This window comes from Marmota flaviventris, chromosome 3 (genome assembly GCF_047511675.1).
Source record: "Marmota flaviventris isolate mMarFla1 chromosome 3, mMarFla1.hap1, whole genome shotgun sequence".
In the NCBI taxonomy this organism is placed as follows: domain Eukaryota; kingdom Metazoa; phylum Chordata; class Mammalia; order Rodentia; family Sciuridae; genus Marmota; species Marmota flaviventris.
Genome location: NC_092500.1, coordinates 170,942,524 through 170,965,034, shown reverse-complemented (window position 1 = coordinate 170,965,034; position 22,511 = coordinate 170,942,524). Strand labels below are relative to the sequence as shown.

At 34.9% G+C, this 22,511-nt stretch overlaps 1 protein-coding gene across 13 annotated transcripts in view; it reads right to left on the bottom strand.

Moving 5' to 3' along the window:
* Nucleotides 1-22,511, bottom strand: part of Hmbox1 (homeobox containing 1) — a 164,841-nt gene that overhangs the window by 90,676 nt on the left and 51,654 nt on the right. For 12 of the 13 annotated variants that reach the window (XR_004618588.2, XR_003581527.3, XM_027926863.3 and 9 more), the window contains exon 2: nt 4,841-4,920. Coding sequence is in view for 10 of the 13 variants with exons in the window: in XM_027926863.3 (XP_027782664.1) it covers nt 4,841-4,863 (23 nt within the window). In the remaining 3 variants the exon portion in view is untranslated. Of the gene's footprint in view, nt 1-4,836; nt 4,921-8,933; nt 9,011-22,511 lie in introns of all 13 variants that reach the window. The other variant, XM_071610620.1, reaches the window with a different exon arrangement.

Below are 22,511 nucleotides of genomic sequence, written 5' to 3'. Positions count from 1 at the left end.
TATCTTAAAAAACTCATCCAAGTTGGATACTACTAGTTTGTGCACTTTAGTAGTTTATTATACTTAAATGTTAAATCTCTTGAAAAAGCTATGTGAATATTTTCCTAACAGTGTATAAGAGATATAAGAGACATTTAACACTTTAGTTTCTGTTTAAATCCTCAGCACTTAATCTACTCTATCAAGTGCTCAGCAATATAATAATTCTAGGCAGTTCTTTCTCAAAGAAGCTGCCAAATCCAAATAATTTATCCTTAATTTATTTTCTGGGTAAATTTTGGTTCATATACATCATTCTTTACCCCCTGAAAATCAGACAGACAGCCTGGCACAGTGGCACATGTCTAGAATTCCAGTTACTCAGGTCAACAGAGGATAACCTCAAATTTAAGGCCAGCCTGGGCAACTTAACAAGATCCTGTCTCAAAAAAAAAAAGGGGGGGGGGGTGGGGGCTGAAAATTTAAGTTAGTGGTAGAACACCCTGGCTTCAATTCTTAGTACCAGGGGTGGGGGAGGGCAGGAAGAAGGAGGAGGAAGATGAAAATAGGAGGAGAAGTGGAGGGGAGGAAGGAAGGAAGAGGAGGACAGAAAAGAAGAAAGAACCACTCTTGCTACCTTCATTCATCATCCTATCAAAATATTTCATAAGCTAATCTTTAGATTTGTGACTTCAAGATATATTTTATTGTATGGACAAAAAAGATCAATCATGATATTTTTCAATTCTATTTATACTAGAGCACATAGCAATTTGTTTCTAATTCTTTAAATCTTGCCCTGTTTGTGTATTAGCATAAAACAAAAGTAAATTATGTGACTTTCACCTATTACTGAAAAGCATCCATCCACCCCAACGCATGAAGCAGAACTGTCAGGGCTATCTTTCACAGTATTTGAAACTATCATTATACACTATGTGTACATGTGTCAGTTATTAGGTACTGAACGGAGGAGGTGTGCTCTACCACTAAGCTATACCCTCACCCTTTTTTATTTTGAGACAAGGTCTCACTAAGTTGCCCACACTAGCCTCTAACTTGTGATTCTCCATCCGCAGACTTCCAATTCATGGGATTAAAGGTGTATGCCACTGCACTCAGCCAAAACTATGTAATATTTTCTATTATTCGGCATTCATTTACAATTAGAAACCATTTTTATTTCAGAGGTCACAAAAAGAAACAGCAGGCACTTATTATTTTGTTTGCCTAGAACATCTAGCTATTTCCAAACACATATTCTTGGGGATGCTACTCACAACAGGGTGAGCTTGATAAAGAGACCAAGGCTTACTCTCCTTAAAAATTTCTAATAAAACTGGGGATAAGAAGGGTAGTCACTATAACTGTGCTTAGTTACAGAAAGATGCTACTCTGGTGAACTCTTTACCATGCACAGGAAGCTAGTTTGAGGAATAATAAAGTAGACATACCAAGAAACGCAGAGAACAATGGAAAAAAGCTCTGCAGTGTTCCTGTCTTTTGTTCCAGCAATTCTTAAGTCTCAAACATTACTGCTCTCATTGCTGCTTTATTATGGGAGAGAATAAATTTCCCTTTATGCTTTACCTTGTTTAAATAAAATATCTATAACTTTTACCAAGAGAAGACTATAATGCAAAGATATAGCTAAAGCAAAAAAGACCAATAGATGTTAGAAGGGAATGGATGATCACCATAGAGTTAGAATGCCAAGGGTAAAATGAGCATAATCAAATCACGCATTTGACAAAGATACAGTATTTTATGAGAAAAACACCAAGATCAAAAGTATTCTTAGATATTGAGAACAATATCCCAATATGCATTAACATAAACAAAGGCAAACATTATGATATTTTCACACTTATTTATCATAAGTTACCTAGTTTAAACACATAATCATCAAATTAAATGACCTATAAAGGTCATCTAAATCCATGATACCAGCAATTCTTTTATAACAAATAGATAACATTTAAGAATTGAATTAATTTCCTTATGTACAAGGATTGTTCAAAGAATGAGGGACATTTTTCACTGTAAATTACTAATCTGTATGCAGACACAGACCAACAATAATTGAAAATAATGTGGTAAGAATTTAAACACTATAATAAGAGACAATGTTTAAAATACAAAAGAACAATTAAATTATGGAATTATGCTTGGTTCATAAGCCAACATTTCAGGAAAAGACTGTAATCATGAGACCATAACAATGAAGTATTTTGCAATAAATTATATCATCATTTTAATATATACCTATACCCTTCTTAACTGGGCATGAAGTCCAGAACATCCTTTTATAAACTCAAGTCTACAAACATGTAAAGCAAAGAAGGTTAAAGCCTTCATGAATGATTAACCTTGAAATCACATGCGTAAAAATGACATTACTACCTTACTAACATCTACAGTTAATAGGATTTGACTGGATCTTTATTTAAAACACAAAGTATCTTCTTCAGCTGGATTCTGATGTTTCTATCTTTTTATCTGTAATGATTAGGTAAAATAAGTTTTGTTTTGCACGTGTGGTGTTTACTGCAAGATGATTTAATACATGGTAGAGTCAACCATAATATGCATCAGCTAAAGATGTACTCAAGCCTAACTCACAACGGGAACAGTGCCTTCTTTCTCAATAATACTGCAATCAAAGGAACAGCAATTTTAAAAAAAGAAAATGACAATTGAGAACAAGTAAGAAATGAACTTCTATTGGGAACTGAGCTTAAGAGTATAGTAAAAACGATTCTTTAATTCAAATCAATAGGAGAACTGATGAAAACATAATAGAGGCTTTAACTAGAGATAATGGTCTAAAAATGTTTTTTCCACAATAAAAGAACTTTGAGAGAAGTAGGATTATATTCCAATGTGTTAAGCATTCTTTGATGGTTTTCAATTATCACTGAGTTTTTTTTTTAATTGTAGCTATCTTAATGCACATCTGGTGAAAAAAAAAATCTGTTATGTGGTCTTGAAATGATTCCTAAGACACAGTTCGCTACCTGAATGATACATGCTATTTTTCTATAAGAACTGGGAAAATATTCCCTCTGTGTTCCAGAGTGCAACAGCCTATTAGATTCTACACATGAGAATTTGGAACTACTCTTCTTCCCACCTTGAGAATATTAAATCTTATCAGACATTTATGAGAACTTGCAGTCAATACCTCTGCCCTTGGGAAGCTCCCTTACTTTCTCAGGAATATTACAACACACCACATCAGACTCCTTATGTGAGTTACTGACCTTAACTTCTAGAATTTAAAACACACATGACCTTAGGAGTCTAACCAATACTTCAAGAGCTCAGGCATGACAAGTCTTGGGCTTTGAAGTTTTACCTGCCAATACTGTCCTCTAGAATCAAGTGACTTTATTTATATGTCTTCGTGTCTTACAAGGCATCCACTGTGGTGGTCTAGCCAAGAATCATTTCTCTGTCTTAGACTTCACACAGAAGCCAACTTCTAGTCTAACTGAACAACCATATTTGAATAATTTTGGAACTATGAAATTAAATGTACCTCATCTACCAATTGTGTCCCTCGTAAGATTTGCTTGTATTATTCTCCCCCTACTTAAGAATTGTGAACCTGAAAAAAAATCTTTGTATGTTAATAATTGTGTGATTTTGATCTTCTTCTATCACATCGAACAAAATTCAAGTAGAAACAAGAAAGTTTAGAGGAAGACATAAATTGGGTATAGAATCAGAGAACTGGAGATCATTTAGAAAAAAATCACTCATTCAATTAATATATATTGAGTGCCTACTATGTGTTAAGACCCTATATGAATCACAAAGGATGCTACAATGAACAAATCAGGCAAAAATTTTTGCCCTCAGGATGTCATTGATAATGGCTATTGAGAACAGCTATAAGTAAATAAATGATCAAAAAGGGGAAACCAAGGCCCCAAAAGATGAAGTGTCTTCGCAAGGCTATAGCTATTTAACAGAAACTTAGGCTACAATTCACATCCTCTAAATGTATTTCAGAGACTTTTCACTAAATCATAGAATCAATGAGATGAGAAAAACTTTAATGAAAAACCTTAATAACAAGGAAAACCTATCTTAATGTCTATTTATTGGATTATAGAACTTTCAACCAAAACGGAAGAAATTTAAGTGAAAGACAGACTCCACCAAATTTTAGAAAATATTTATGCTAAAGGCACTCTGCATTAGACTCTAAACATGATCTTAATGAGCTAATAGATACTTTATCTTCTCCTAATTCTGAAATTCCCGGAATACTTTTATTTAGAGGGCTATTTAGTATGAACTGGTGGTTACAGTTCATATTCTAGCATAAAAACACTCTCAACACAATACCACCATCTCAATTTGTATTTTTTGCCTGATTCCAAAGAAAGGCCACAACTACATCAGCTAACAGATTAACTACATCACCATCACCAGCAGGTAAAGAGAAATGGCTAAGGCGATGGAATTGTGCACACAAAAAGCAGCATTAAGGTAACATGCTCCCCCATTCTGCTTGTCACAAAGAACTTGACACTACCTCTCTTCAATAGTTTGTTATCTATCTCACAATCTCCTTAGCTATTAAGCAGTGAAAAATGATTAAGTAATTTCATGCTCAACTAAAACAATGTCAAAATCCAGAGTTGAACAAATGATAAAACATTGATAGATTTGAAAATTCATTCTTTACTAAATAATTATGACACTTGCTCATCTTAATATCAAGTAGACGGACCATTTGATTCTTCTTCTAAAATATTCTACAAATGTCTGAAGTCAAATATGAATCATAAACATAATAATATATTAAAGCAACTCAGAGAATACAAATTGAGAAAGATTACATACTTACACCACTGGAAAGGAACTGAGCATACTTTACATGAGGTGGATCAATAAGTTTTCCAGAGATGATCAGTGTTCTTTACCATTCTGTAGAATAAAGATAGAAAATTGAGAAATATTTATGTTACTCAAGAGTTGAATTAAAAAGTCTTACTTATATAACTTAAGGGTACTGAGCTACCATTAACTAATGTTTTTAAGATTATTTTGAAATAAAACATTGGTTTAAAGCAAAATTTTAAGAAATCAGAAAAGTATCAATGATGTCCAAACAACTCACTTGAAATAAGTACTGAAAATATCTAAGTTCAATCTGTTTCCAGGAACAACCCAAATAAGCAACAGAATACATATATTATAAGGACATTCAAAATACCTTTTGATATTAACATCAGTCATTTATAAAAAATTCTTTTTTGGGAAGTACTAGGGATTGAACCCAGGGGTACTACCACTGACCTACATCTCCAGTCTATTCATTCATTCACTTATTTATTTGGCACTGGGGATTTAACCCAGGGGCACTTTATCACTGAGCTACATCCCTACACCTTTTTTATTTTTTATTTTGAGAGAGGATTTCACCAAGTTGCTTAGGGCAACTTGGTTAAATTGCTGAAGCTGGCTTGAACTTTCAGTCCTCTTCCTCAGCCTCCCCAGCAGCTTGGATCACAGGCATGCACTACAGAGCCCAACCTTATTTTTTAATTTGAAGCAGGTTCTTGGCTAGGTTGCTTAGGGCCTTGCTAAATTGCCAAGGTTGGCCTCAATCTTGTAATCCTCCTACCTCAACCCCCCAAGTTGCTTGGATTATAGACATGTGTCACTGCATCCAGCTATAAAGAAGTCCTTTATGAAGAAAAAACAAATCCTGGCATGAACATAACCAAATGTCATAACTATAGGGTAATTCCAGGTTCTAAGTATATATTACTTATTTTATTGCTAGAATACTCTGAAGTGGCTTAATTCCTCTAAGTCTCAATTTCAGCATCTATTAAAACTGGATAATAATTACTTCAAAGAGTTACTAAAGACTTCTAAATTTTTTTTTTTTAATAGGGCACAGTAGTGCATGTCTATAATTTCAGCCACAAGGGAGGCTGAGGGAAGAGGATCTTAAGTTTGAGGATGTGTGGGTAACTTGGCATGACCCTGTCTCAAAATAAAAACTAAAAAGGGATAGGGCTGTAGCTCAGTGGTAGTGTGCCCCTGGGTTCAATCCCCAGTACTGAAACAAACAAAAAGAATGAATAAATAGAGGCTGGGGCTGTAGCTCAGTGGCAGAGCGCTTGCCAAGTACACATGAGGCATTGGGTTTGATCCTCAGCACCACATAAAATAAAGGCATGCTGTCCATATACAGCTAAAATAATAATAATAATAATAATAATAATAAAAGAATAAATAAATAAACAAGCTTACATGGAGATGATGAAACATTTCTCAAACTAACTATTGGTAGAGGCTATTACTTATTACTATCAATTTTATAAAGGGTTAGATACCCATGTTGGATGATGACTGTACACAGTATACATTAATAATAGAGTGAGTCTAGTAATGGTATCTGCTGACTTGTATTCTACCACTTTATTCACAATCGAGACATTTTGGCCTCTCTCGATTCACGCATATCTTCACAAAACAATGGAAGCTACTATTCATGATATAGGAACCAAAGATCACAAAAACTAAACTTATTAGTAGTTTCACATCATAATGAATAGAAAACTATTTTCATTAACTCAAAGTTAAGATTGTAAATTAGAAAAAAGTTACAAAAACATTCATTAGAAACTCTGGTTAAAAAACAAATTCAGCACTGAATTATATTAACAAAAACCAAAGTGTCTAACAGTGAATGATATATGTGAAATGTACAGGGTAAAGTTAGAAACCATTCACATTTGCATATCCTAAATTGTGGCCTTAATGAAGTTCCTGCTGTAGTTAATTTTCTTGCTGACTTAAAAAAATACCTGTCCTAAAAACGTAGGTGTAAAGTACAAAGAAAATCTACTGAAAATTTTGCTGACTGCATTTCTTAGGCAAAATAGCAAAATCTTTTCTTGTGGATAAGAAAGTAAACCCCAGAAAAAAACAAAGGTAAAAAAAAGAATCACAGTAACATATTCTACAACAAAAATGGCCATGAAATTTAATTTTACTTTGATTTCTAGGTTGGTGTGTTGGTGCCTACAGTGGGAGCTCATTCCAAAATAACAGCTTCCTATAATTATTAATAATACCGTTCATACAGTATTCACTTCTATCCATCTAAAATATCTGTTAAAAATACAACAACTCAGGAAACTGAGGTACGAGGATCACAAGTTCAAGACCAGCCTTAGCAAGACTCTGCTTCAAATTAAATGAATAAATAAATAAAACAAAAGGATTGGGGATGTAGCTCAGTGGTAAAAGAACAGCTGGGTTCAATCCCAAGTACCTAATAAACAAAAATGTTAAATATACAACTACATAATCCTCACAACCCACAAATTAGATATTATGGGTTCCTTCAATTAACACACTAGGCAGTGAACCTATTTCCAGACTAGACACATTTTTTAAAAACATAATGCATACATATGTACATAAACATAATAGATGCAGGTTTCAAAAATTATAAAATGTCAAAAGGTAAGAGATGTAGATATCCTCCATTAGTTCTCAGTCTAAATTTCCTATGAATCTTTACAAAAAAAGGAAGAAATATGTACAGATCTGCAAATATCTGACATACAGTTCTTTTTTAAATAGTGGTTTTAAAAAAACCTTTTATTGGGGCTGGGATTGTGGCTCAGTGGTAGAGTGCTGGCCTAGCAAGGCCAGGGGGCTGGGTTCGATCCTCAGCACCACATTAAAAAAATAAAGATATTATGTTGTGTCCATCTACACCTAAAAAATAAATATTAAAAAACCCTTTTATTGCAAAAAATTCCAAACATATATAAAAGTAGAAAGAATAGAATAACAAATGCTATATATCCGCAACCCAGCTTGAACAAGGCCAACCTATTATCTTTCCCCTTCATGCTACACTGTGCCAATGGATATTTTCAAGCAAATTGCAGACATCTCACCATTTTAACATAATCTTAGCAAGCTTCAATAGCTGGTTTCCAAAAAAGTAGATTGAACAGAAAAACTTAAATACTGACTAGAAGAGTATATAAAAAAGGGTTAAACACAAGAGAAAACTAATGATAGCTTACCTGATGAGAAGAAAATAACTATCTACAAATACATATGAAAACAGTGACTCAATGTAATTAGTGTTTAGAATTTGTGTTCTACAAAGATAGAAAACTATGTGATACACTTTTTTTTTTAAAGAAGAAAGAGAGAGAATTTTAATATTTACTTTTTAGTTTTTCGGCAGACACAATATCTTTGTTTGAATGTGGTGCTGAGGATCAAATGCAGGCCGCATGCATGCCAGGCGAGCGCGCTACCGCTTGAGCCACATCCCCAGCCCGGATACAGTGGTTTTTAAAAGACAAAATATTTAATACCAAACTTAAGCTGGCTTAGCCTATACTCCCAGTTATTTGGGAGGCTAAGGCAGGAAGTTCATTGAGCCCATGAACTTGGAGACCAGCAAGGACAATGTGAGGAGAACTCCTTGCAAAAAACACATACACCAAAAAAAAAAAAAAAAAAAAAAAAAGAGGAGGAGGAGGAGGAGGAAGATAAAGAAAAGAAAAGTTTATGGCTTAGGAAGATGCTTCACTTTTGTCAAACATTCTTTTTCCCTTGAACAATACCAGATTAATGAGACCTTACTACATTTAGTTGTGATTTGAAAGGCACATGTAGTTTTGGGTAAAGAATGGTAGGTGAAGTGAGAAAAACACAGATTCACAGATACAAAAATTAAAAACACATCAAGACTAGAATATTAATTTTTCAAATAATGCACTTAAGATAGTTTAAAACTATAAATAATGACTACCACCATTACTTAATGAATAGTGTTATGGGCCAGACATCACTGAGTAAATATTTTACATCTAACAATTTATCTCATAGTCCTCTGAGGTAGACAATTAAGACAAGACCCTACCTGCCCAAGGTCAATTAGTGGTACACACCTGTAATCCCAATGACTCAGGAGGCTGAGGCAGGAGGATCACAAATTCAAGGTCAGCCTGGGTTACTTAGCGAAATCCTGTCCCAAAATAAAAAAATAAAAAATAAAAAGGGCTGGGGATGTAGCTCAGCAATAGAGTGCCCCGGGGTTCAATCTCCAGTATCACAAAAAATAAAAAAAGAAAAAGAAAAAAAGTTCATCACATGACTCCAACAGAGGGGTTAATTACTTGGGAGCAGAATGTAAGGAAATTGAGTTCCCCTGTCCTGGACCTAAAACTATATTACTTTTGTCCACCACCAAGTCATTTTTTTGGTGTATATTAAAGTTACAGATAAGGCCTACTCTTTTGATTGATTAAACACCCATGAGGCAAATGAACTGATTTTCATTTTTCTCAGACTTTCTTTTCCTAAACTCAGTTTGTTGTTTTTTCTTTTTCTTTTTTGGTAGTTGTAGATGGACAGAATGTCTTTATTTTATTTGTTATATGGTGCTGAGGCTTGAATCTGGTGCCTCATGTTTGCTAGGCAAGCACACTGCCACTGAGCGACAACCCCAGCCCAGTTTGTTGGTTTTTAAATATATATTTTAGTTGTCGATGGACATTTATTTATTTATTTATTTATTTATTTATTTATTTATTTATTTATATGTGGTGCTAAGAATCGAACCCAGTGCCTCATACATGCTAGGCAAGTACTCTACCACTGAGCCATAACCCAAGCCCCCTCAGCTTGTTTTTTTTTTTAAAGTAAAATAGTGACATATTTGATTTTTCTTCTAAGCATGCTATATACTTGTTTTATGTGCCTATCACATCTGTCACTATTTCCTATTATCTGCATCCGCTCCTGAAGTAATATCTAGAACATAAAAGGGGCTATAAGCAGATAAAGAGGGTAAAAAATTCATATTCCATTAAGCTTCTGGAAATTGTCTCCAGACTAAATTATTTTGAAGCTTTATCAATAAACATAATTCATCAGAAAAGCCACAGAACTGACACAATGTCCTCTAAAATCTATTATGACTAATAGTACAGAAAATATACGACTTAATTATCATAAAATGTAGTGTTTTGTTGTTATTTTCAATACGTTGCCTGCTTTCTTCCACTCTAAAATAATAACCTGAAAATAAAAATAACGTTTCCTTATTATTAATAGTAGAGGAACAGGTAAACTCTATTGAACAATGCTGTGAAATGTCAGGGAATACTTTTTCCAGGTCAGAGCTGAACCACCATCTCTCTCTGTATGTACAGCTAACATGCGGACTCCACTTGACTGTCTTCATAGCATACTCTGTGCAGATGTCACTTCCCTTCATTTGGAAGTGGCTTCATTGTTTCTGGAATAGGTGTAGCTGTACGCTTTGCGGTCTGATTTCAGAGTCATTTAAATTCAAAACATGTGCAGAGTAGCTGTTTAAAACATACTATTTAGAATTCCTTTCTGTGGTAGTCAGTGTGCTCCACTCTGAGGGTTGCTACTGTTAAGTTACATATGAACTCACTCTATTATTACTTAAGTACAGTACACTGTTTACAATAGCATGTAGAACTTCATCTCCATGTCAGTTTAGGGAAGTTGTTCCCAAACTGCACTGAGCATCAGAATCATGTGGAAGTCTCTTACAAGCACAGAATTCCCAGTGAATCTGAATTAGTTGGTGGTAGGAGTCCAAAAATATTTTTAAGCAGCTCCTGAGGTAATTCTACTTGGAAACTACTGGTTTAATAGACAAGAAAAATTCTGATAATGCAATGTCATACCTCATGGCAAAATGTAATGCCAAGGCATAAAGACAATTTTGAGCATGTCATTATAAAATAAAAATTATCTCTATATGTTTTAAATACCAACATGCCAAGCTGAATACTTAACAAAATAAATTTAATTAACTAGTCATAATTGAAGTAAATTTGACAGTACCTAAATACAGGTACTTCAAAAGAATCCATGAGATATTGGTCTATAACTCTTAAACATTCCCCAATCAGTCTTTAATTTCTACTTCTTATCTCATCTAGTAAACACTTGCCCTAGCCAATTAGTTCCTTTAGCTTTTCTGAATTACAATGCTTTCTTCCCTTTTCCTTTCTACCAGCCTCAGTGAACTCCTATTTACAAGATAGCAAATATTCTTTACAAAATTCTTGACTAGTATAGCACACAAATACATATTTTAATACCTTTATTTCATCTACTTAGCTTTTTTGAAAAATGTGGTGCTAGGGACGAACCTAGTGCCTCATGCGTACTAGGCAAGCACTTTTACAACTGAGCCACAACCCCAACCCCACAAATACATTTTTATTGTCCTGTATTATAGCAATTCAAATATATATATATATATATATATGTATATATATATATGTATATATATAGTGCAAGTCTCATTCCAATAAGATCATCTTAAAGGTCCTAAAACTTATCACCAAAAGACTCTATGCTACTTGACTAAGCTTTTAAAAGATGTAATTGAAACATTTTCTGAGACAACTAATAAGCATTTGTTAAATATCCACTACAAGCCAAATGCTAAGAATATAAAAAAAAAAATATCTTTTCTCTTAATAAGTATGTATGTTTCTGTGACCAAAGAAATACCCTGTTACTACTGGTTTGTAATCTACATCCACAGCACCTTTATAGTCAACCTTAAAATCACAGAAGACCCCATGGTAGTTTTCTAAACACCAGACTGGGAATTCAGTTCTACAACTACACGTTGCTTAACCCATGACAGTTCCCCAGCAATGACTACAACAGGGTAACTTAAATCTGAATAGCAGACTCTCCTCCTGAAGTCTGTGACTATTAAAAAGGATCTCTGCCCTGAACTAAACAATTCCTCTTTGCATACATCTGGAATATTTTGTTAAATTATAGCCATTCACTCAGGAAACCAATCCATATTTATTGTTCATTCATTTGAAGCCCCTAATTTCTTCTGCAGGGAGAGTACTGATACACAGTTAATAGAGTAAAATCATACAATTCTGTGTCTCTGGAACATCTAATGTGTTCCTCACTGTTTTGCATTTTCCTTATCCTAGCAGGTTCCCAATGTTTAAAAGTACAAATGATTTTAGAATTATAGTAAGAGATTTAATTAAGCTAGCATCAGGTAAATCACAAAATCTGATATTAAGCTAGAACTGATGTTAACAATGATATGTTTTCTAATAACCTCAGTTTACAAATGAAGAAAACCCTGGTAATGGTAAAAAAAAAAAAAAATGAGCCTTGGTTCCTTGCTCCATCTGATGGGTACCAATAAAAGGGCTTCCAAATGTACATATATATCACCATCTCTCAAGAACCTGAGAGCCATTCTCAAAACCATAAAAAGAATGACACCTTGGGCTGGGGCTATAGCTTAGTAGCAGAGTACTTGCCTAGCATGCGAGAGGCAAAGGGTTTGATCCTCAGCATTACATAAAAATAAACAAATAAAATAAAGGCATGCTGTCCATCTACAACTACAAAAAAAATTAATAAAAAAATAATAAAAAGAATGAGACCTCAAGTCTCAGGATTTTTTACTTCCATGAATGAGCCCCACTTCCCCTTAGTTATTTGCTTTTAGTTGGCTTTTAAAATCACTAATTCTGTAGGTCACATAGGTGAGCTATATATTAGTCTCCCTCTAGTTTTACTGTAGGTAACACCTCTGACACATGGTTGTCTATGTTACTTTTCAGGAACTTGAACATCTGCCCTGTCTAAACTACGATTCTTCACTTGGGCCTGAACTGGAGTCTGATGGATGACCTTTTGACCTCAGAAGGCTAAAAATTCTGCCCTCAGATTATGTAACATAGTCATTATATGAACATGCATTCCATGAAGAATCATGAAGAGAGACTCCCTATGTACTGGCCACTGATTACTTTGCCTCCAATCACCTTTCTCCACGTCTTAAATCACCTTGCTTCTGTATCCCATAAAATATGCCTAAACCCTGTCCCGATGGAGGCAGATTAGAGGCTTGGGTCTCCTACCTCCACTCTTGCTACCTTGTGAAGACACTTTCTTTCAAAATGTGTTGTTTTAGTGACTGGCACTTGTTTAGTAACATAAGGAGTCATAAAGATAACTCCCGGGTGAGTGCTGAAACCAATTTACCCAATGACTAAAAACAAACATTCACAAATTTAAGGCCTATTAAGTACTTGTCATTTGACATTTTTGTTAAGAGTTCAGAATTTTACAAATTACAAACAGAAGTTGACCACATTTGGCATTAGACTAGGATTTCCTAATATAGGGGAACTGTTATGGTTTAGATATGTGGTGTTCTCCAATAGCTCATATGAGGCAACACAAGAATGATGAGGTGAAATGATTGGATTATGAGATGTGTGACCTGATTTGTGGATTAATCCACTGATATGGCTTAACTGGGTGATAACTAGATGGCTGAAGAAGTAGGTTACTGGGGGGATGCCTCTGGGGTTTATATTTTATTCTTGGTGAACACAGTGCTTGCTGGAGCCCTCTCTTTTTGCTTCTTAGTTGCTGTTTTCCTCTGCTAAGGACTGTCTCACCTCAGGCCAAGAGCTATGGAGTTGGCCTACTGTGGACTGCATGAAACCGTGAACGAAAATAAACTTTTCCTCCACTAAGTTGTGCTTATCATGTCTTTTGGTCAGTGTTTAAAAAGCTGACTAAAAACAGAGACTTTACCACTGAGCTAAATAGGGAATATTTTCCAATAGGGAATATTTCTGAAAATTTAATTTCTCAAATACTATACAAAAATCAAGTGCACAATATGATAACTGTTTGGCATCCCTTTTGCCTAAAGCCACTTATTTTATGTCTCAAATCCTGTAGGACTTTTTATTAATTAATTTATGCATTAGTCAAACATTTACTACTGATCACAGGAAAGTACACCTATGAACCAAAAAATCTCTGTTAACAGGGAGTTGATATGCTTGTGGTAAGAGAGAAGGGGAAAAAAAAAATCAAACATATAGTATTCAAACCATGATAAATATAACAGAACAAAATAAAGCTGAGAGGGCTGGGGCTGAAGCTCAGTGGTAGAGCTCTTGCCTAGTATGTGTCAGGCACTTGTTTGATCCCCAGCACTGCATAAAAATACATAAATAAAATAAAGGTATTATGTTCATCTACAACTAAAAATTCAAAAAAAAAAAACTTAAGAAAAATAAAGTGAGAAACAGGATATGGACTGTCAGTGGTAGGATTACAATTTTAAATAGTGTGTTCAAAGAAAGTCTCTATTAAATCTGAATAAAGATAGATAAAGTCAGGCAGTGATCTATGTAGATAGGGGAAGAAAACATTCAAGATCAAGATCTTGAGGAAGAAATAACCTATCAGGTTCGCAGACTAGCACAGAGGACAACCCAGTGAGATTTGTATGAACAAGGCACACTGTATTAGAACCTGAAATCAGAGAAGGGGGAGCTTCTAGCAGGATAAGATCAAAGGAGAATCTACAGTTTTCTATTTAAAAATATAAACTTCATCTTAGCAATAAGAATTAAATCAATAGATTCTGGAGAGCTGAGTGTGGTGGCACACACCTATACTATCAGCTACTCAGGAGGCTAAGGCAGAAGAACTGCAAATTTGAGGCCAGTTTCAGCAACGTAGTTAGACCCTGTCTCAAAGAAAATAAAAAGGGCTGGAGATGTGGCTCAAGTGGTAGAGTGCTCACCTAGCATGTGTGAGGCACTGGGTTCGATTCTCAGCACCACATATAAATAAAATAAAGACATTATGTCCACCTAAAACTAAAAAATAAATATTAAAAAAAGAGGGCTGGATATAAAGCTCAGTGGTAAAGTCCCTCTGGGTTCAATCCGAGGTAGCAAAATCAGGAAAATAAAATAAAATAAAGTAAATAGACATTATTAATAATCTAACTTAATAGAAATAGCATGAATTTCTAAATGCTGGAATTTCTGACAATATCAATAGGTTAGTAGAAATATTACTTTGAACATTTCCAGCACCCATTAAATTGGCACTTACGAGAGCACCAATAACTACTCTTATGACTAGCCTTGAAGCATTCTTGGTCAACTCACTAGAAGGCAGATAAGAAGGCCAACATGAGAGAACTTATAGGCTCTCCATTTATTGCAAGAGAAGTGAAGTACTTTACCTCCTTTGTCTCAGAAGGATAGGTTAAAATATTACCCGAAATAAGGTGGTCAAATCAGATAATGTTTCACAACTAGAAGCTGAAGTTAAAAAAGAAAAAAAAATTTCAGAGTGCCAACTTAAACTTTATTCAATTCTCATAATACCATAAGCGTTCCAAGGACAAAAATTTCTTTTAGTTCTCTAAACTCCTCAGCATACCCATTATAGGAGTTATTTCAGTTCCTCACATTTTATACTGTTAACTGAACAAACATAAAATATGAGAAAATAAAAGGCTCTCTACTTGAGCTGGGGAACATGTAGCTTTCTCATACTCATCTTTAAAAACTTGGGAACTTAGATAAACACTGTATTTTCTCTATGTTTCCCATGACCTGGCCATTCCCAGCAAGATGATGTATTGTACTTCAAAATGATAAAAGCTTATCTCAATTTTATCTGCTAAAGTCTTCATGTATTTCATATTTCAGATCTTCAATCTGAATTATTTCCCTCAGATGTATACTGACAAGTTCATGGATTCTCACATTTTATGATGACTATAAACTATAAGGCAAAATATACAGTAAACATTTTTATTTATTATATGCAACCAAATAAAAAAGTATCCATTGGGCCAGGCACAGTGATGCATGCCTGTAATTCCAGAGATATGGGGGGCTGAGGAAGGAGAATTGTGACTTTAAGGCCAGTGTCTTGAACTTAGTGAGACCCTGTCTGAAATTTAAAAATAAAAAAAATTTGAGGGTGCAGCTCAGTGATAGAGCAACCCTGGATTCAATCCCCAGTCCTGTGGGGAGCGTGGAAGAAAGATGAAAAGGTACCCATCTTAACACATGTTCTTATCTAACTGTAGGCAGCAAGCCTTCTTCAATCTTTGGAATAATTTCTAAGTTCAAGTCAGCTTTAAATTCTTTATTATTTCTAACCATCATAAAAATGTGCTAATTCTACATTCCATTTCTTTATTACTTCTTTTTATCTGAGCAAACATATAAATATAGAGATTTATTATACAAATTTAATATATCTATCAAACCAAATTATATTAAGAATATATCCTATGGATTATGGTGAGTATAGTAAAATTCACTGAATTCAATACCTCAAATAGGTGAACTGTATGATATGTGAATTATATATTATTAACTTTATTTCAGTAGTGTGTGTATGGGAGGCATATCCCCTATGAAAGGCAGAGAATGATGTACTCTGAAAATTTTTCAGTTTATACTTTCTGGTCTATTCCAAATACTAAGTGTTACTCAGGGTGTAATTTCAACATAGAATTGATAGGTAACCTGGAAAATATTACTTTTTATATAAACTAGTACAAAACAAAAACATATGCTAGACCAAGAATTGACAATTACTCTCCACAGCAGTTTTTGTATATAACTCTCTAGTTCTACTGATTTGTTTTACTTCAGACCTTCCTTCTCTTTCTGTTGTACTAATCTAACTGGTCTTCCTACTTCCAATCTTTCTTTTTTTCCTTTTTGATGGTACTGGGGATTGAACCCAGGGCCTTGGGCATGTGAGGCAAGCACTGTACCAACTGAGCTATATCCCCAGCTCCTTTACCTCCCATCTTACACGGTATTAAAAAAAAAAAAAAAAGTTTCTCAACTTGGAACCCACAAATTTTTACTCCCTATCCCCATTCCTTTAAATTCCAACCACTAATCTTTCTACAAGGCTGCGACACACTAATGGAAAACTGACTTCAGGTATACAAAAATCACAAGAAACTATTTTTATTAAAAAATAAAAATAAAAAACCTGATAAACACAATGTAATGCCTTGTATTGAGAACGCCTGCTTTGTATGAGGGGTGGTTACTCAGAAACGAAGCTATGATGAGAAAGTTGTTTTGAGTTTGCAAAAATTGAGATTTAGGCAGGTAGTTCTGGCACAAGAATTGCTTAGACAAGGCATGGTTCCCCCTTCAACTGGACTCACTGTCCCAAATTACTTTCCAAAATTCAGTTTTTACATTGCCTCTAGTAAACCTTTTAATTACTCTAATTATGAAAAGCATATTAAGGAAAAGCATTAAAGGCAGTAATTTCTAACCATTTTGAAGGAATTATTTTTTTTCTCTCAAAAGGTAGGTAATCACCTTTGATAAGATTACGGCCTGAGATAGTGGAAATCTCTGGTAAGAGTTAGGAAAGAGATAATAGCCACAGCTGTCCATCCATCTCCAGTGAGAATTTCAGAACAGAATAAAGAAAGATGTAGATGAGATTCACTAGGTGAGTTTTTAATCCAAAGAGATTCATAATCCAATGCTTGCAGACTTTGGCTCAAGATATTAAGTCCTCAACTGTGAAGAGTGCCACAAATGTCTTCTGACAGAAAAACCATTCTTGCTAAGCTTCATTGTAATACACACTGATATCTACAATCATGTTCCCCTTCAAATAATGACCACAATCTGGAAAGAATCTTGGTAGAGATCATGGGCAAAAATCACAAATACCTGTATTTTCTACTTCTACCTGCTAAAATTCTAACCATTATTAAAAATTAATAAGTTTTAATTTAAAGATTTAAAAAATGCATAGTCAAAGGAAAAGGTGAATAAAGAAATAAAAATGTGATATCAGAATCTCAAACTTCTATAAATAGTGACTAGGACAGATAAAGAGTAAAAGGAACTCCAAATCAAGGTTCAAGAAGATAGTTTATGATGATCTGCAGAAAATCACTGCATTTGCAAGTAAATGGATGTAAGAGTTAGAGAAGATAATGCTAGTTAGCCAATCCACCCCCCCCCCCCCAAGAAAGGCCCAATGTTTTCTTTGATATAAGGAGGCTGACTCATAGTGGGATAGGGAGAGGGAGCATGGGAGGAATAGATGAACTCTAGAGAGGGCAGAGGGAATGGAGGGGAATGGAGGGGAATGGAGGGGACCTGGGGTAATTAATGATGGTGGAATGTGACGATCATTACTATCCGAAGTGCATGTATGAAGACACGAATTGGTGTGAATATATTATGTATACAACCAGAGATAGGAAAAATTGTGCTCTATATGTGTAATAAGAATTGCAATGCATTCTGCTGTCATATATAAATAAAAAATACATAAAAGAAAAAAAAAACCAAATTATTTTAAAAATCAGTGGAAGCTGGGTGTGGTGGCACTCACCTGTGATCCCAGCAACTTGGGAGGCTGGGACAGGATCCCAAGTTCAAAGGCTAGCCTCAGCAACTTAGTGACACCCATTTCCAAAATAAAAAAATAAAGAGCTGGTGATGTTGCTCATTGTTAAGTGCCCCTGTGTTCAATCCCTTATACCAAAGTGAACGAATAAATGAAGGAATGATTGAATGAACAAATACATAAATAAATATTAAATCAACAGACTATCTAGAAACAATATTCAGCTGGCAGCAGGTGATGAGTAACTAGAGTATATGGAGAGTCAAAGAGAAGAGACCAAGAAGTTACCTCTGTTTGTGTAACAGTAAACAGCATAAGTTGTCAGTTTAAGGATGTTAAATGAAAATTACAGGAGGCTACTGTTTTTTGGACTAAACTCATGGACTAGGTCCCAAAAGACCACGTTAAAAATGCAAAACGGAGTCACTTACTCTAAAGTTCCACATCACCCAGTTGAGTTTATCTGACCTTCTGAAAAATTAGGAATAGTGAGAATAACAGCCAAATTTCCCAAAAAGAGCAGTTTAAATTAGCATGATAATGAAATTTCATCTGCCTAAATTCTTACACACACAAATATGTAACCTGATGTTGACTAATCAGTTATTTTTTTTTTTTTTTTTTATTTCCCTGTTTCCCTGACCTTGCTTTACAAAGAAAATAACTTTGAAATGACCAATTTGTTTTTTGGTTTTTCTTTCTGCTTTCTTCAGCTCTCTGTCTACAAAAAACAGGTCATTAGAACATTTACTCTTTTTTATAAGTGTTAGCCAACTATAGAATAAAAATTAAAGCCAATTAAGAACTTTGAAGTAAATTGTCATAATTTTGTCTTTTCATGGAGTTTGGATCAGTCCTGTAGATGCATGTTGTTTGATCCACACAGTATTTAAAAGTAGGAGCTGGGAGTGTTGGCACAAACCTGTGTTTGCTGGGACTCAAGAGACAGAGGCAGGAGGATCTCAAGATCCAGACCAGCCTGTGCAATTTAATGAGATGACTTAAAAAAACAAAAAGAGCTGGGAATGTAGTTTAGTGGTAGAATGGCCCTGGGTTCAATCCTCAGTCACACAAACACACACACACACACACACACACAGAAAGTTGGAAGACAATATAAATGTCAAGGGTTGCATTTTTATAGAAAAAAATTGCAGCACCTGACATCACAGTTTGTAATTCCCCATGTCATCCCTGTATAGAGGGCATGCATAAATTCACTGCAGGGCAGGACAGCAGTAATCACCCTTACCTCCCCAAATACCAAGTATCAGCTTTCATTCACCACTGAGTTTATATTTTGCTTTGTCACATGACAGAGAAGTAATTATAAACTACTGATGAGGTTCAGAGTACACAACCCCTAAATATGCTACTTTGGCATTTTAATTACTTTGGGTTATGGACACTTGAAAAGTAGCAGCTATTAGAAGGGAACTTTCTTTTTCTTCCAGAAAGGAGATTAAAAAAAAAAAAAAAAAAGTACCCTCCCTGTACCAGAAGGAAGGAATACATTATTATCACCACAGACTGGGAGCCAAGGATGAAAGAACTCTATACAGACAGACCTTGTTAAACTAACCCTTAGTGGCCTAGTCACTTTTTCACAATTAACTGCCCTGGTCTAAACCCCTTTGTCTTGTCACATTTTCAAAATTTACTATTGTTTGGCCCAGCATATAAACTTTTGGCCCTGTTTCTCACAATCTTCATTTTTCTTTTGAGGGCTCCCAAGAAAATTACTAAGTAAAAAATGTAAATTTTCTCCTAATAATTTGTCTTGTGTCATTCTAATTCCAGGCTTAGTCAGAGACCCTAAGAAGACAGAGAAGAAATTTTACCACCTCTACCTTGTCAAACAAAATCATCTTTTTTTCTTTTTATACTTGTTCTATTTATGTTACCTGAACATTGCCTGAGCAATCATCAAATAAAATCAGATGATAATAATGCTAATTCACCAAAAGGAGAAATCAAAGCATAAGCTCACTAGAAATAATTAACAACAATAGGGGTTGGGGGTTGTGGCTCAGCAGTAGAGCATTTGCCTACCACGTGTGAGGCACTGGGTTCAATCCTAGGCACCACATAAAAACATAAACAAATAAAATAAAGTTATAAAAAAAGAAAATATCATTTAAACAACAACAAACAAAACCCTTTAGTGTTCAGTATCTGAAGAGGTAGCAGGATCCAAATTACAATGCATATACTCTTTACTCTAGCAATTCCAGTTCTGAAGATTTACCCTACACACAGATTCATAAAATAACAAAATAACTCATGTTCAGTGCTACTTTTTGCAGCATTATTTTTAAGTAAGAGATCAGAAAGAACCTATATGCCGGGCGTGGTGGCACACACCTGTAATCACACACCTGTAATCTCAGCTACTCTGGAAGCTAAGGTAGGAGGATCACAGGTCAAGGCCAGCCTGGGCAACTTAGTTATACCATGTCACAAAATAAAATAAAAAGGGCTGGGGACATAGCTCAGTAGCAGATCAACCCCCCCCCAAAAAAAAAAAAAAAAAAAACAGGGGTGGAGGGGGATAACCTAAGTATCCACCATTGGGGAATTACACTAAGGTTTGGTATAACCATACAATGCAGCCATAAAAAATAAGAAAATTCCTTATGTGTTATGAAACTGACTCCAAGCAAAAAGAACAAGGGAGAGCACATATGAATTAAGTCAGTTGTGAAGGAGAAGGAAGAGAATAGGTAAGAATATATAAATAACTATTATAGATTTGTTTTAATTCATGCCTAAACTATTTCTGAAAGGATACAGAAAACAAAAACAATAAAACACAACCACAAACACAACAACAACAACAAAAAACCCTGGTAACACTAACTACCTCAGGTAAGAAAACTTGATGACCAAAGGATGGAGGCAGTCAGGGAACTCTTCATTAGGCATATTTTTGTTATCTTTTGAATTCTGTAGAAAGTAATGGATACCAATTCAAAAATTATTTTTTATAAATGTAAAAAATTGGCTGAGCCTATTCTAAGTATGATTAAGAATTCAGCAACTATCAGAACAAGTATGGCAGTGAGCCCCTCCCTCCCTATTTATGGTATTTTGCCTTGCAGTTCAAGGATGCTGGAGACTTCAGGAGGAACTAAGAGGAGTCCATGGGTAAGCAAAAGAAGAATGACATGAAATAAGGAAAATGGGAGAAATGGCATTGTATCCTTTTCCATCCAGTTCTTCGAACTGATTATGAATCCAGAAATAGTAAAAGGACAGGTAAAAAAAATAAAAGTTTTCAAGACAGAATGTGAACCTGTGGGTACCAATTCTGCTCGCAGAATTGCGACTCAGGAAGAGAGAGAGAGAGAGAGAGAGAGAGAGAGAGAGAGAGAGAGAGAATGTGTGTGTGTGCGCGCGCACATTGGAGGAGCTAACTCTGACTCAATCCTGCATCTTCTGGTAACACTGAAGCTCACAGCTCTGAGACACCAAAGACAGCATTCCCAGCACTGCTACTATCCCTCACAGAAGATCCACCCAGGTGGCAGTGAGGTTGGACTTTCCAAGGAAATGGCAAGGAAAAAGTAATCACTTTTCTTCCTGAACATACATTCCATTCCATTCAAAGACTCCCAGCAATATTTAAGAGGGCTTTGAAAGTGATGGGGGTTTTACATAAGCAGAAGGAAACTATAAGTTACATTCCACCTCTCTGTGAGTAACATAGCCTAGATGCAAATACAAAAATATAAAAGTGTATATAGAGTAGTTACAGAACAGAAAATTATACTCTGGTAAGAGAGCCAAAAGGAAAGTCTAATTGGACTTTTTTAAACATAGGCTATTGCTCACTTGCTCAGGAAGTAGAAGAAAAAAAAACAAAACAAAACATGATGATGGCTGGAAAGGGGTTACTCAAGGCTCTGCTGGGAACCAACACACTTAGTTATGCAGTACCTACTTTCCAAAGTGAAATCTTTCAACTGCTTTAAAATGTTTCTTTTCTAAGCCATTGAAAGCAATGAGATCATGTTCTTGATTAAGTGCCAGCTTTTTTTCCCCTGCAACCCAGATTGCTGAAGTTAAAAAGAAGAAAAATTAGGATAATGAAAAAGGGTGAAGGTAGGAAGAAATGGGAACAGAAAATGGGGAAAATCATAAATATATTTTAATAATCTAGTGAAGAAAATTTTAGAATGATCAAATTTAGAGTTGTTTGTTTTTTAAGTTGAGGACATCTTGTCCTGTTCTAAAAATATAACAAAGTA